Source organism: Bufo gargarizans, chromosome 6 (genome assembly GCF_014858855.1).
Source record: "Bufo gargarizans isolate SCDJY-AF-19 chromosome 6, ASM1485885v1, whole genome shotgun sequence".
Classification (NCBI taxonomy): Eukaryota; Metazoa; Chordata; class Amphibia; order Anura; family Bufonidae; genus Bufo; species Bufo gargarizans.
In genome coordinates this window covers 280,370,188-280,386,934 of record NC_058085.1, presented here as the reverse complement: position 1 = coordinate 280,386,934, position 16,747 = coordinate 280,370,188, and the positions used below count along the sequence as shown (strand labels likewise).

The 16,747-nt window shown below is 43.0% G+C and overlaps 1 protein-coding gene across 1 annotated transcript in view; it reads right to left on the bottom strand.

Annotated features, from left to right (window-relative positions):
- LOC122942150 (cadherin-like protein 26) overlaps positions 1–16,747 on the bottom strand; it is a 119,871-nt gene that overhangs the window by 65,343 nt on the left and 37,781 nt on the right. The window contains exons 4-9 of the mRNA XM_044299649.1: positions 11,939–12,105; positions 8,167–8,298; positions 6,065–6,250; positions 5,409–5,719; positions 1,114–1,256; positions 501–731 (exon numbers count right to left, since the gene is read on the bottom strand). Coding sequence (XP_044155584.1) covers positions 501–731; positions 1,114–1,256; positions 5,409–5,719; positions 6,065–6,250; positions 8,167–8,298; positions 11,939–12,105 — 1,170 coding nt within the window. The remainder of the gene's footprint in view (positions 1–500; positions 732–1,113; positions 1,257–5,408; positions 5,720–6,064; positions 6,251–8,166; positions 8,299–11,938; positions 12,106–16,747) is intronic.

The window sequence follows — 16,747 nt, the reverse complement described above, 5'->3', positions numbered from 1 at the left end:
GGAAAAAAACGCTTCCGTTTTATCCTAATGCATTCTGAATGGAAAGAATTCCGTTCAGTATGCATCAGGATGTCTTCAGTTCAGTCCCTTTAAGGTATTTGGCCATAGAAAATACCACAGCATGCTGCGGTATTTTCTCCGGCCAAAATTCCGGAACACTTGCCGGAATGCCGCATCTGGCATTAATTCCCTTTGAAATGTATTAATTCCAGATCTGGTGCCAAGTGTTTCAGAAAAACGGATCCGGTTTCCCAGTCTGCGCATGCGCAGATCTTTAAAAATGCAAAAATAAATAAATACCGGATCCGTTTTTCCGGATGACACCAGAGAGACAGATCCAGAATTTCAATGCATTTGTCAGACTAATCTGTCTACAAATTATATCCGTTTGCATACGGATTTCCGGATCCGGCAGGCAGTTCCGGCGACGGAACTGTCTGCCCGATCCTCACAACTTGCGTTGTGAGGGCAAAGATATATCAGTGTAATTGGTTCCTTACCATTACCATCGACTAGTTTGATGGATTTCTTCTCAGGCTCTTTGTCTAAGACATTGATGACGAAGGGTCCAGAGTAGGGTTTGAGGTCTTTGTCAATGATGGGTGTGGTGAGAAGTATCTCCTCCTCTTTCTCGCAAGTGGTTATGTAGGGATTTAGCAGTTTTGGAACATTGTCATTAATGTCCTTCAGGTTAACAATTAAAGTGGCCGTTCCAGTCATTGGGGGTTCACCTTAAAAAAAAAAAAAATTATATTAGAACCTGCCATTAATCACTAATTGTCATGCAATATTGAGGGGCAAAACCCAAATAATGAAATTTTACATTAGATAAAAAATGGCTGATGTCTTCTACAAACAGCACCACCCTTGTCTATAACTTCATCACTGACCCCAGTGAGCGGAAAGGGCTAGTAATTTTTATTTTAATCTGCAACTAATGCCCTGGTTATTCAGCCCACCTCCTAAAATGTAACTTTTATTTATACTATTATTTTCAATTGAACTTATTGAGACAAATTTTCACACACATCCATGTTAACCGGAGGACATATCCATAAGCTATATACCATAGCACTCCTATGCCTGAGCAAATGTGCCTCCTGCTGCCCTTACCATCATCCACAGCCAGAACCTTCACAATATACTTGCTGTTTGTCACATAATCTGACTCTCTGTCTAATTGCTTTTTGGTGGTGATGACTCCGGTGTCTTCATTTACACTTAGCCAGTCTGCTGTGTCATTCTCCAAAAAGTACCTGCAAGAATAACATACTAAATAACCTTCTTCGTCAAGAATCAACACCTTAATGTTTGGAGAACTCTTCTGTGCTCTATAACACTGGCCAGTATTGAATGTCTAATTAAAGGGATTGTCCTTTTATTTTCTCTAAATTTGCCACTCAGTCAGCAGTACCTGTGGAGAAATTCATACTCACCTGCTCACTGCCGCTCCATACCAGCTCCGTGGCTCCCGGACCCGATCTCGATCTGTCAACTTCTGCGCGAGTGGCTTACGTGTGCTACTGCAGTTAATGACTAGCCTCTAAGCTGTCCTCCAAGTAACATGCCATTTACGTGCCATTTGAGGACACATCACTGCTAAGGCCAGTTGTTGACTGCAGCGGTAGATGTCATCCCATTCGGGCAGAAGTTAATGGATGGGAGCTGGAAGTAAAGTGAAAAGAGCTCGGGAGCCATGGAGCTAGAAAAGAGTTGCAGGGAGCAGGTAAGTATGGATTCTTCTACAAATACTGCTGGGTGGGAGGAATGTTTAAAAAAATGGACAACCCCTTTAAGGGAACACTCTAAGCAAGACTGATACACTGTCATTTTCCATTCTTCAGGCCATGAATGAAGCATAACAAAGTGTGCTTGGGACAATTATCACGTGTAATTCTGCTTTCACCAATTTCCTCATCTCACATTAAGATTAAATAGGTTCATTCTAATAAGATCCCTTTCATCTGAGCGCCTGTAATGCACTGCTGTAACTGAAACCAGCAGAATTCTCAATCTAGCTGTAAAAGGAACCCGCCATGTTGATGAAGGCAGCGTGTTATAGAACAGGAGGAGCTGAGCAGATCGATATACAGTTCTGTAGGAAAATAATTTAAATGAATGAGACACAGGCTTAGGGATGATCGAATCGACTTCGGATGAAACATCTGAAGTCGATTCGCATAAAACTTTGTTTTAATACTGTACGGAGCAAGTGCTCTGTACAGTATTAGAATGTATTGGCTCCGATAAGCCGAAGTTATTGCTTAAAATTAATTGGCAAGTATTATGTTATAGAGCAGGAGGTGCTGAGAAGATCGATATAAAGTTCTGTGGGAAAAGATTCAATATAACCTGTGTAGGGATGAGCGAATCCACTTTGGGTAATAACTTCATAAATTGATTTCTACTGTAAAAAAAACATTTTTCGAACTCGGTTTCGGTTCCAAGGTACCACACGAACCTGAGTTCGGGAAATGTTTTTTTTTACAGTAGAAATCAATTTATGAAGTTATTACGCAAAGTCTCGCGAGACTTTGTGAAGTAATAACTTCGGCTCATCAGAGCCAATACATTCTAATGCTGTACGGAGCGCTCGCTCTGTATAATATTGAAGCAAAGTTTTATGTTTTATCCAAAAACGATTTGCTCATCCCTAAACAGGTTATATAGAATCTTTTCTCACAGAACTATATATCGATCTGCTCAGCTCCTCCTGCTCTATAACATGCTACTTGCCAATTCATTTTCATCTTTATAGCGACAGGTTCCCTTTAAGCATTAATGGAGAAGAAAACATGTAACTAAGGGATCATTTGCTTAGGTTGATATCAATGGTCAATGATCAGGAACAAGAGTTCATTTGAATGTTCATTCCTGATCGTTGCCCACCCAGCTGCATGTACATGCGACAGTCATCGAGGCTGTGGGGATGAAAGATTGTATTGTGATTGTTCATCCCTATAGACTAGTTTCATTGCTTCTTAGCAGCACATCCCTGTCTACACACCCTGATGGGCTGCCAACAAACAATGATGATTTGTTCTGCATTAATGAATGGATCAGACGAGAAATGAGCATTTTGCTGATTTGTTGTGTGATTGGTATCATGTTCACACAGTCCAGTTACCAGGAACGGGCGTTCGTACAAGCATTTGTTCCTGATAATCTTCCCACTCATGTGCCCCATGTAAAAGGACTTTAAAAGAGTATTTCCATCTGGGTCATTGGTGGCATATTGCTAGGATATCGGATGGTGCAGGTCACATGTTTGGACCCCTGAAGTGAACAGAGAGCAGCTGCTATAGGAGTTCCAAAAATAGTCAAGCACTGACTCCGTTTTTTCTGTCAGTCCCATAGTGGTGACTGGAGAGGTGGTTGCGCTTGTGCAGCGTGCTTTCCATTCACTGCTGAGCCAAATGTTCATAAATAACAAATTTTTACTGGATCCGGCAGGGTTCAGCAAAAACGCTTCCGTTATTCATAATACAACCATCTGCATCCACTATGAACAGATCCGGTTGTATTACCTTTACATTGCCAAGATAGATCCATCATGAACTCCATTGAAAGTCAATGGGGGATGAATCCATTTTCTATTGTGGCAGAGAAAACAGATTCATCCCCATTGACTTGCATTGGGGGTCATGCCAGATCCATCTTGCTCCGCATCCCAGGACAGAAAGCAAACTAAAACATGTTGCGCTTTGCTCTCCGGTATGGGAAAGCAGCTAAACGGAACGGAATGCATTTTGGAGCATTCTGTTCTGTTCAGTTCAGTTTTGTCCCCAATGACAATGAATGGGGACAAAACTGAAGAGTTTTTTTTCCAGTATTGAGCCCCTATGATGGATCTCGATCTGGAAAACTAAAACGCTAGTGGGAAAGTACCCTTAAAGGGACACTGACAGGCCAAATTAGCATATTTAGTTATATATATGACAGTACAGGTCTTATACAGTCTATTAAAAGCATCTAAGTATCCCCCCTGTCCATCTTATAAATACAGAAAACTAAAGTTTTATAACCTGCTTGCCTTGTCACCAATCTGCCCAAGGGGCGGGGTTTAATCTCAAATTGCCCCCAGCCAGCCGCTCCCAACTGCCGTTCTGAAGCCCCGCCCAGCTTATCAATATTTACTTCGCTGGGCGGCGGCTACAACTCTCCCCAGTCACGATCCTGCGAGATATAAGTGAGCAGCGCTCTGAAGCGCTGCTCTGAACAGTGCCCGGGTCTGTACGCAGGCGCGATGTAACCCCGGCCGGGCGCAAGCGCAGAAGATTAGACGAGGACGATGCCCAGAGGATTCAATTGGCCATGCGCAGGATCTTGACTGGGGAGAGTTGTAGCCGCCGCCCAGCGAAGTGAATATTGATGAGCTGGGCGGGGCTTCAGAACGGCAGTTGGGAGCGGCTGGCTGGGCGCAATTTGAGATTAAACGCCGCCCCTTGGGCAGATTGGTGACAAGACAAGCAGGTTATATAACTTTAGTTTTCGGTATTTATAAGGTGGACGGGGGGATACTTAGATGCTTTTAATAGACTTTATAAGACCTGTAATGTTATATATATAACTAAATATGCTGATTTGGCCTGTCAGTGTCCCTTTAAGCACAGTCAGACCCCTACCAATAACATATTGATGATCTATCCTGAGGATATTTGATTGACGCAAAAAACCCCTTTAACATTTTATGAATACAGTATTTCTATGTGGCAATCACAAGTGGAGATGTCCTTTAATTTAAAGCAACAGTATGAAAGTGAAATCATCTCTGCAAATGCATGTACTTTAGGCAACAGATTAAAATATGAGTGGCCAGGTAAAAGTGTCTTACATTGATATTGGCATCCTCTTGAAGCCACAATATCTTTTTCATAGTTTATTGATATACTGTACAGTAGATCATATTTTAGGCCCAGAGCTCCACAGCCAAGGAGTATCTCACCAGCTGTTATCACCAGTCAGCCATTCTCTGGCCACCCATAAATAGAAACTCAGTCTACATTTAATGAAATTTACCTTTAAAGGGGTTTTGTGTTTGGATAATCTCTACTTGTTAGAAAAGTACCCCCTACTGGGACCCCCATTTATCAACTGCAAACTGTCGGGAAACCTGGCATTAAGGGGCACATTTATTAAGACCGGCATTCTAGATGTTAAATACGCCTAATTTAGGCGTATTTCTGAATAGTAAATGACCCCCTAATCTGTGTAAAGCTGTACAAGACAGGCTTTCCAGATAGATGATAGATGCTTTCCAGATGCTTTTTGCAAACACAATACACTTTGGCCAAGAGACATAAAGATATAGATAGAGAATCCCCTCCCCAATAACTTAGTATTCCCTAATAGGGTATATGAAAATGGGCTTTTCTAAACTGAACACCCAGTTTAAATACAGTACTTACTTTATTTTATTAGATGCAACTATATCAGGGTCTTTGGCTTGGACAGTCAGCAGCACAGTGCCTGGTTGAATCGAATGTTCCTCTAAAGTGACCAGGATGTTCTGAGGTTTAAAAATGGGAGCATCATTCATATCGAGGACATCTACTGTTATTTCGTTCTTCTGTTTGTCTGGCTGTGCTTGAGCTTTAGGTATGTCTATAACCCATAATCCTGTTAAGGGCTTCTTAAGGACTGTGCAATTGTAAAGTGGTTCTTCATTTTCAACCGTGAAGATTAGATTACTCTTCGTGCTTTTTTCATAATCCAAGGCCTATTGATACAAAATATCTATGTAAACCAAAAATGAAGTCCTTACATTGTATTCAAATTATTATCTCCTTGGTTGAATTTTCAACATAAGTCCTTGATGGGTCGTTTCATTTGTCTTCGAGCTAAGCTACTGAGATTGGCTTATAGGGAAAGCATATTGTAGCCACCACCACCACCAGGAGTATGAGAGCATCCTCCATCCTCCCTTTAAAAAAGACTTCAAAGTTCTGAAAATTTCAGTCAGGAGAGGCCTGACTAAACCTAAAAATGCAGAGGAGCCCCAGCAATATGGATCAAGCCATGTGGGCACCACTAGCATATAAATCATAATATATGTTGCATTTACCTTAATCACCATAAGAACACCCTCATTTGTCTTTTGATCTGTTAAAATTGTATAGTGTTCATCATCATCTCCATCTATGATAGAAAATTTGGCTTGCCATCCTGAGGTGAATTGGGTATCCTTATCATTGATTCCAAATCGCAAGATGGATACGTTTACAGCTTGCTCAGGAACCTTGGCATGCAGCTGTAGAGAAGAATTTAGATTTTATACATCCTTTTCACTACACCAGAGTCTGTCATAAAGTTCACCCAAAAATCTAGATTTTTCAAACAATATTCTGGAAACAACTTCAGTCTTCTCTTAGGGCTCATTCAAACTCCCAAATTATGGGTAATTTTCCTGATGTATGGATTCATAATACAGCATGGTCTCATATTGGCCCACACCATAGTTCAAATTAAATTTCCATTAACATACTGCAATGGAGGTATTCTTGCTTAGAAGCAGCATACAGCATGGCAACACATAGAGTGCCTATGAGCCATAATACAGACCTTTAAGGATTTCATATACTAACATAGAAGGCCCTAGCATGCAATAATGCTTTGTGATAGACCTTTATTCTAGGTAGAGACAGATAATCTAGGCTAGGAGAACCATTTTCCCCTTCATCGACAACTCCTTCAGTTTCCTCACACAAGGAACTTAAAGCATAAGGATGGTTTCAGAGCCAGTGGCTGCCATATACCAAACACCCACTATAGTCAATTTATTAGAAAGTAAATTTACCTATTAGTAAATGTTCAGATAGTAGGAGGAAACACCCACAAACAAGAGAACATACAATTTCCTCACAAATGTTGTCCTTGCTGACAACAATGCTAACCACTGAGCCACTGTCACGGCCATGGTTATGGTCGTGACTCCTTAACCGCATGCTGTTGCCTGCGCTCTGTTTTTGGTTGTTCAACCACAGGTGAGGGCTGCTAGTGTGTTGCCTCACTTGTGGTTGCCGCGGGCAACAAGTGGTTGGAGATTGTTGCAGATTGCAGCCTGAGCTGGTGCTAGGCAGCTTGCGGCATCTTCATGCGGTTACACCTAGCTACCTCTTTGTTAGGTGTGTGTGTATGTGTGCACTAGGTTTTATGTTATTGTGTGCACTTCCCCTTTTAGTGGTGTTTTCCCTTCCCTGGTGATGGAAGGGTTAACTCCCTTTCTGTGTGTGTGAGACACTGGGTGTGTCTGTGTGGGTGTGGCCACTTAGGCCTATATAGCCTCTGTGTTTGGCATGGCTCAGTAGGTTGCTTCAGCCATGCTTAGCTGGAGCGGCCTCCTGTGTATACCATCTTCCAGTAAGGGCCACCCTTCCGGTCATAAAATCCTAACCCCTGATGTTTAGTTTATGTCCGTTACCTTTGGTTTTTATTGCAGCTATGGACGTCCTGGTTCCTGTGTGTTTTTATGTGTGTGCTGTTTGTCTATGTTTGTGCGGACAGCGTTTTCTGAGCAAGGGTTCCAGTCAGCAAGGCTGTGGCAGGTTTGTGTGGAACTGCTTGGGTTCACCTGTCATGTTCATAGTTATGTTCATGTTTCCCTTCTTTCATGCGGCTTGGCCAGTGAGACTCCTGCTCCTCCGTGCCTAGGAGGAGTAGGTTGTCTTACCCTGATCCTTACTTCAGGGCCTTCCTGAGGGCTTGCAGGGACTATTAGGTTCCAGAGTATGAGCCCTCCTACCACCAGGGTCAGCTCATACGGACAGGAGACAGGGTCAGCGTTAGGGACGCAATAGGAGGTGACCTGCTCCCTAATTCTGTTGCCCTGACCGAGTAGCGACTGGGCATTTCTGAGCATCACACGGCTGAGGGTTTTCCCCATCCTCAGCCGCGACAGCCACTGTGTTGTACCTTCATATTTGTGAGGGATAGCGGAGGATACATTAACTGAGAATCCCAACGACAAGGTTAGAAATGTGTGAAATATTGATACCACTTGATGATCACCATTGATGATCTTAATGATTGAGTTTACCATGATGGTGAGGAACATTCTCTAGCTCAGTGGATAGGTGGAGATGCACATGATGAAGACCACTGGGCAAGATACAATCAGCCTATTTAATTTAGAGAAGACTAAATTATGTATTGTTTTTAAGTACGCACTGTTTTTAGTGACAATGTTGGCAGATGGGTGTTCCTATCAAGCACCGTGATTTGGACCTCACAGGTGCTTTTCAGTTGATTTTCTACACCATTGTCTTGGGCTTCAATCACCAACTTGTAATTCTTATTAGTCTGTGAAAAGAAAAGATATACTGTTACTCATTTTATTAGGACAGTTGAAGTAAATGGACCTCAATGAAAATAAGCAAATAACACAATATCAGCATGGCTTCATGAGGGATCAGTCATATCAAATTAATTTAATCAGATTCTACGAAGAGGTAAGTTCTAGACTTGACAGCTGCGAATCAATGGATGTCATATATCTGGACTTCTCCAAAGCATTTGACACTGTGCCACATAAATGGTTAGTATATAAAATGAGACTGCTCGGACTGGGATAAAATATCTGTATGTGCGTAAGTAACTGGCTCAGTGATAGAAAACAGAGGTTGGTTATTAACGGTACACCAGGGTCGGTTTTAGACAAAATGTGGCCCTGGGCAAAATCAAAAGTGGGGCCCAAAATCTTGCAATAATGTGCTAAAAACAGTCTGACGTCCAACACCCGACACCACCGCCAATCAGTTGTTTGAGCAGATGGCGCGTGCTGTCCACTGCTGCTGTCCCATAGACATACAGCAGTGAGCAGGAAGAGAGAAAGGAGATGATGGCACGTGCGCACAGAGCACGCCGTCTCCTCAAACAACTGATCGGCAGGGGTTCCGGGTGCCCCTACAGTACCCTAACCATAATGCTCCCAGTGGCTCTAATGTCCCCCTCTAGTGCTACCAACTTGTTCCAATAAATAAAGCTCCCCCCATAGTGTCAGTACATATATATAATGTACCCCGTAGTGTCAGTAGGGTTCTGGCCGTCTCCCTGAACAAGGCCAATCTCCTGGGCTTATTCCTGTCTCAGGGATATCCTTAACTCTCACAACCAGCCATAGGGCAGGGAAACCTGGAAAGTCTCTCCCTATTAAGAGTTTATAGTGGAGATTTGAGGCAACTTTCACTTTGTGGGTCCATCCGCCGGCCACCGTGGTTAGAGACACCAGCGCGGTGGGGTTGTCTTTAAATTCTCCATGAATGCACATCACCCTAACTTCGGCCAGCATACTCAGCAGACCATACCAGGGTAGCCCTTGCCAGGGTCACCAAGTTCCCGGAGTCCAGCAGCACCTCTGATTGAGTGACTCCCATTCACCCCCTGTCTTGCCAAAATCTCACCCTTTACTTTTTGGTAGTCTTCCGCTTGATCGTCCGGCAAGTCGAAATACACTCGCTGGGAATCGGATGCCAGGAATGGAGCGACGACCTCAGCCCACTGGTCTTGGGGTACCTTCTCCCTGATGGCCACTTTCTCATACATGGCCAAGTAGGTTTAGATGTCGTCTGCAGGTGTCATCCTAGGGATCGCTGCCTATTAGCCTCCCGTTGGTGCAGGTTGGTCTCTCGCTTCTGCAAATTAACCTCCATGAGGGCCTTCACAACAGCCTCCATTTTGTCGTGGGACACGGGTTTAAATACAGCTGGTTTGATGTACGACATACAACTGTGCCCAAAAATGCAAACCCAAACATATATCGGCGTTCTATGCGTACTGCTCTTGCATTCATCCTCTACCAATTGTGGGGATTTGCTCTGGTAGTTAGGACTAGCGGATGCAGTATAGAGGCAAAGTGCACAGTTCTATAATCAAACAGCAGTGTTTATTCACACATTGGTGTATAGCAAAATGCAGATAAGGTGTATCACAAAACGCAGGTGACTTGGTGTTTTTGACACACAAGGAAAGTCCATAAACAATAAGTCACCTTTTCCCCTGGGTGTTAGTTCACACCCTGTTAGCAGTTCAGCCTCATCAAGTCCATAGGCATCCTGTTCGCCTTTAGAGGGGCCTCCAGCCTGGCTCAAACTTCAAATCCCAGCACAGCCCTCAGTTCACAGCACACAGACTCCTGAGCTCAACTGTAAGAGCAAGGTAAATCCACACACCTGGCAGTGCTGGCTGGTTTTTATGCCTGGCAAAATCCGGCCTGGAACATGGGGAGTAGTCACCCTCCCAGCACTTTGACTACTCCCAGTAAGAGCCGTGCCGGATCAGCTATGACAGCCATGCTAAATCTCAAGGTGTCAATTAGAAATAGCTGCTGCTGACACATGAAATACAGAGGCCAGGAACCTCGGTGACACATACTTTCCATCCATGATGATTCCTGGTACCTTCTTACAATACTAAATAGTAAAACACTGGATAACACGGACATGGAAAAGGTCCTAGGAATTTTCGTAAGCAGCAAACTAAGCTGTAAAAAACTGTGTCAGCTGCCAAGGCCAATAAGATAATGGGGTGCATCAAAAGGAGCATAGAGGCCCGTGATGAGAACACAGTCCTACCACTTTACAAATTACTAGTCAGAAAACACATAGAGTACTGTGTACAGTTTTGGGCTCCTGTGAACAAGGCAGACATAGCAGAGCTGGAGCGGTTACAGAGGAGGGCAACTAAAGTAATAAATTCAATGGGGGGATTACAGTACCCTGAAAGATTATCAACATTAGGGTTATTCACTTTAGAAAAAAGACGACTGAGGGGAGATCTAATTACTATGTATAAAAATATATATGGTCAGTATAGAGATCTCTCCCATCATCTATTTATCCCCAGGACTGTGACTGTGACGAGGGGACATCCTCTGCGTCTGGAGGAAAGAAGGTTTGTACACAAACATAGAAGAGGATTCTTTATTGTAAGAGCAGTGAGACTATAGAACTCTCTGCCTGTGGTGATGGTGATGGTGAGTTCACTAAAAGAATTCAGGAGGACTGGATTTTTTTCTGGAGTGTAATAATATTACAGGCTATAGCTACTAGAGAGGGGTCGTTGATCCAGGGAGTTATTCTGATTGCCTGTTTGGAGTCGGGAATGAATTTTTTTCCCCTTAAGTGGGGAAAAATTGGCTTCTACCTCACAGTTTTTGGTTTTTTTTTGCCTTCCTCTAGATCGACTTGCAGGATAACAGGCCAACTTGGATGGACAAATGTCTTTTTTCGGCCTTATATACTATGTTACTATGTAAAACAGGTGTAAAAAATGGTAATTGAGATAAGCCTGCCTGCCCTTCCCCGCCCACCCCACACCTACTTTTTTAGACTTGGCGTGAGCAAGGAAAAGTTGCAGATTGCAGTGCAAAGAACCTTTGCGCCACAATCAGCTCCAGAAATACACTTAATTTAGGTGTATTTCTGTTTGATAAATGACCCCCTTAGTTCTTACATATTCTTTTATAGTAACTGTAGAAAGTCATAAAGTCTCTTGGCATTAGTTGGCTGTGCATTAACCCTTTCCACAGTGGAGTTCAAATACAGTGCAATACTAGTGCAAATGAACAAGATATATTGCACTAAACATGTAAATACAGTTCAACAATATAAAACATTATAAGTGTAAACATAAAGGCATGAATCATAGTGCAAGTTAACTCTTTGAAGTGCAATAAAGTAGGGAGTTGATGGTTTTGCATAGTTGCAACTGGCCATACACCATAGTGCCCTTGCTCCAGGTCACTAGACAGACACTTTTTTCTAATATCATACAAGCCTTGAAGAAGCAGCTGACAAACAGTTGTTCGACAAATCTCCAAAAGTGACTTACCAGCTCTCTTTGCTAACTGCAACACTTTGTTAACTGCACATATTCATACTACTAATACTATGCATTACCCAAGTAACGAGCACATTATTGGTCACATTATCTGGTTGTCTACCTCATAATTTAAGCATCCCTTGAAGGAGATGAAACCTTTCTCTTTGTCAATAGTGAACTCGACATTGGGATCAGTGGGCGTTTGGGACATCAGGTAATAGCTGACTATAGAGTTTGGGGTGTTTTCTTCGTCGTTGTCATAGGCCAGCATTGTGAAAATTGTATAACCTGAAATACAGAGAGAATCCTTTGTCACACATGGAACTATACATGTCCTCCACCCCTAAACCAACAAACAGATAAGCTCGTCAGTGTCATAAATATTACTGGCTCCTCTTTCATATACACGTGTGAAATTTCCCATCCAGTCTATGCTCAGAAAAGAATATTATACTGGTCATCAATGGTTTTGGGAAGTGAAAGGTATTTTCATACATAAAAGGAGACTGGTTACATTTACGAGCCCTCCATGTTTGCATTACATTTGCATCTGTTACAGCAGATTTACAGCACCATATACTTATATAAAAAGTTTTTAAATAAAGAGTTCATATTTTTATTAATATCTTATTATTATTTTTACTTCATACTGTTTATTATGTCAACCATATCCAAGCAACTAAAAAAAATATAAACATAGCAGTTTCCCTACAGAAAGAGCACCACACCTGCCCATGGGTTGTGTCTGGTATAACAGCTCAGCTCCACTTAAAGGGGCTATCCACTGAGATATATAACAGAATATAACAATCTCTTTGTATCTGAGCTAGAAGCTTTCCTGTAGATCACTTGAGTCTAGATATCTAGACATATATTGCTCCAATTGCTCGAATTTATTGCAAGCTGGAAGCTCAGGGGATGTGTCCTTTCTCAGGGGGCATGTTCTTTCTGCTGCAGCTTTCTCCTTATCACAGCTCAGGGTGTATGTCCTTTCTCAGGAGCCATGTGCTTTCTGCTACAGGTCTCTACCTATCACAGCTCAGGAGGGTGTCCTTTCTCAGGGGGTGTGTTCTTTCTGCTGCAGCTTTCTCCTTATCACAGCTCAGGGTGTATGTCCTTTCTCAGGAGCCATGTGCTTTCTGCTACAGCTCTCTACCTATCACAGCTCGGGAGGGTGTCCTTTCTCAGGGGGTGTGTTCTTTCTGCTGCAGCTCTCTTCCTGTCACTGTCACAGCTTCTAACAGTAGTACAGCTGGGGGAATACATGGGTGCAGTGTTGGGGTCTGAATCCTAATATTTATTGTGGAGCTAATTTTTATACAGCTTTTTATACTTACTGTGACTTATTTATGTATAGTCTGTTCTCCTGGATATAATAAATGTGATTCCTTACTTGAATTACATTTTCATTACATGCAATTATAAAAGTATTCATTTCCAGGTGCTGGTTTAAAAAATGTAGAATATTTTTCATGGGACAACCCTTGCAGGGCAGGTCAAGGAAGAGGCTGGGGAGGAGTAATGTAAAAAGAAGGCAGAGCAGTCTGGGCACCTACACCCCAAACGCCGTCCCTGGGCACTTGCGAGCCCTCATTTGCATATGGATTGAACTGAGTTTTTCCTACTGGTGAAAGTCAGAAGAAAATGACAAAGATGCATGGCTAGGTGTGCTAGAGAGCCATGTAAGTGGTGTATAATGTCATATTTTGGTGACAGACTCCCTTTAAGTTTTGAGTTACTGAACTAATATTTAGTGGCATAATCATTGTTTCGGAGAACTGCTTGACATCTGTTGACCAACTTCTGCCGCCTCTGAACAGATATTAAAGTCCAGGACAATAGGACTACATTCCGCAGTTCTTCAGCATTTTGGGGTTTTGCATCATGAACCACATTTTTTATGTCATCACACGCGTTCTTTATGGCATTGAGCCCAGGGGATTGGGCTGTCCACTCCATTACCTCAGTCCTGTTTGTCTGTAACCCAGATATTGTTTGCTTACTGGTGTGTTTTGGGTTATTGTCGTGTTGAAGCACCTATTTCAAGGGCATTTCTTCTTTCTCATAAGGCAACATCAACTCCTCAAGTATTTTGATATATATTCAAACTGATCTATGATCGCTCATATGTGATGAATAGGCCCAACATCACGGTATAAGAAACATCCCCACATCATGATTTTTACACCACCATGTTTCCTGTCTTCACAGAGTCCTGTGGCTTGATTTCAGTGCTCAGGGGTCATCTGACATACTGCCCGCGGCTGCTAAACTCGGAAGGAAGAGTTATGCTTTCATCGGTCTGCAAAATGTTGCACCATTTCTCTTTAGGCCAGTCTATGTGCTTTTTTTTTTTTACTTGGCTTCACTTAATCGTTGATTATAACAGTACTCACTGGTAACCTCCAATCTTCCTTGATCTTTCTGGAGGTGATCACTTCGCTAATAGAGTACGACGACTTGGAGCATGCGGATATTACTGTTTAAAATAAAGTCTATTTAAAATAGGATCAGTTTTGACAGATTCAGGCGATCCAGTGGTCTTTTATAGCTTATTCCCTTCGGGCATTCGGTATGGTAATCCACCCTCGTCAGGAAAGGAAACTCTAAGATGACAAATTGCTTTACTGTTGCAAACTGCACAACGTGTTGTCTCTCTCCATTCCTTCTCCTGAGTTGCCACTTTTGCACGAGGGTCCGTAAAATAGCTATACAGTAATTGATGTCATCTTAGAGTTTCTTTTCCCGATGAGGGTGGAGTATCATACTGAGCGCCCGGAGGGAATAATCTATAAAGACCACTGGACCACCAAAGTGAGAAGTGGAATTTGGCCAGCACTGCAGACCGGCTTATCAGAAGGAGAGACTGAGCATCACCTGTCTACTTGTGAGATGTATCTGTCAAAACTGATCCTATTTTAAATAGACTTTATTTTAACAGTAATATCCGCACGCTCCTAGTTTTCGTACTCTATTGCTTTTTTATGTCTCCCTGATCATGGGAGTGTTTTGTGACTTTTTCTGACCTGATGTGATCCATGTATTTTCTTTTGATTTTACGATCACTGCGCTGAGCCTTTGCCATTTTGACTATTCTTCGATCCATTTGAACAGATAGATAATAATGTCTTCTACGTCTTTCAGGTTTTGGTTGCTACTTCAAGGTAATTGAGATCATTAGAGCTGGTCAGTCTATAATTTGCTGCACTCCTCTATATATCTTTCCTCTTCAATCAACTTTTTAATCAAAAGTACTGTATTTTTCAGGAAAAATTATATTATGTCTTATAAAGCGAATACTAATGAGCACTTTCGTATTAGTATGCAGGAGGAGCAGTCAGTATAGTGCTGTCAATGCTGGCTGTACTCATCACACCCTGGTCTTCTTCTGGGCACTGCACTGTGTCCTGACTGCATACAGTATAGCATCAGGACGTAGTGCACATAGGCGTGTACTATGACCTGATGATGTGCAGTGTCAGGTAACCGTCCAAAGTAGGAGAGGTAAGTTTAATTATTTATGTCTAATATGAGGTCTGATGAGCTGGGTGTCTGATTGATGGGGTCTGATCTGAGGTCTGATAGTTTGGATTTTTAGTTGGGGGTCTGATCTGCTGAAAAATATTTTTCTATTTCTGATTTTCCTCCTCTAAAACTAAGGTATGTCTTATAATCAGGTGTGTCTTATAAAGCAAAAAATATGGTATGTTCTTCATCAGAATAATGTCCGTAACTACAAATTTTCCCCAGTATTTCAGAAGGAAATGCACTATAACAGGGGTGGCCAAACCGCGGCTCGTGAGCCGTGTGCGGCTCCTCGCACCTTCACTTGCGGCTCTCAAAGGAGCGCGCTCTCCTCTACATATGCGTCTCGCAGAGGGGAGCGGGCCAGGGATGTCACAGGTTTCGAAATATTAGCGGCACACTGAGCACAGGGGAGAAGGAAGAAGAAAGCTGTCCCCTCCTCCCCCCTGTGCTGCTGCCGCTGCCACCAATGAGAGTGCAGAGGGGAAGAGGAGGGGAGGGACTGTGGCCACTGCCACCAATGAAGGTAACTCACTAATTTATTCAAATACAGAAGGCGGTTGCTGGCTGCAGAATAATATAGCCCGCACCGACCTCCTATGAGAGGTAGCTGAGATCCGCGGCAGTTAACCCCTTAGGTGACGCACCTAAGGGGTTAACTGCCGGGGATCGCAGCGCCGTCATAGAGGCCAGGTGTCGGCTATGTGATTCTGCCGGCACCCGCCTCCTGTATCTGTATTAAAGGTTGTCATTGGTGGTGCAGTGCACCCTCCCTTAATACGTGGAGGCCCGCTCTCTGACTTGACGCTGTGCACGTCAGGTCACTGTGGAGAGGGCACCACAGTCTTCAGAGCAGCGGCAACAGAGGTAGGATAAGCCTCCTTCACTGTTTTATTTCATCTGAGCATAGGGCGGTCATCTGAGCATAGGGCGGTCATCTGAGCATAGGGCGGTCATCTGAGCATGGGGCGGTCATCTGAGCATAGAGCGATCATCTGAGCATGGGCGGTCATCTGAGCATAAGGGTGTCATCTGTGCATGGGGTGTCATCTGAGCATAAGGGTGCCATCTGAGAAATCTTGAAACACATTGTGAAAAACAAAGATTGCCAGAAGTCTCACTAAAGCTGTCTGCACTACAGGTAGGAAAGGTGGTTTAAATGCACTTTTAAATGTTTGATAACTCAATTGCAGTAATACTGTCGTATTTGTGTAAACGGATAGCTTGTGGCTCTTGGCAGTCACACGATTTTTTTTTCTGACTCTGTGTCTGTAAGGTTGGCCACCCCTGCACTATAACTAACGTGCAACATGTGCCACCCTCCTACCTTAAATAATGATCAAAATTGACACCTGCTATTCCACAGAATGAATGACTTCACCAATTTAAATCCTCACTGCTGTTA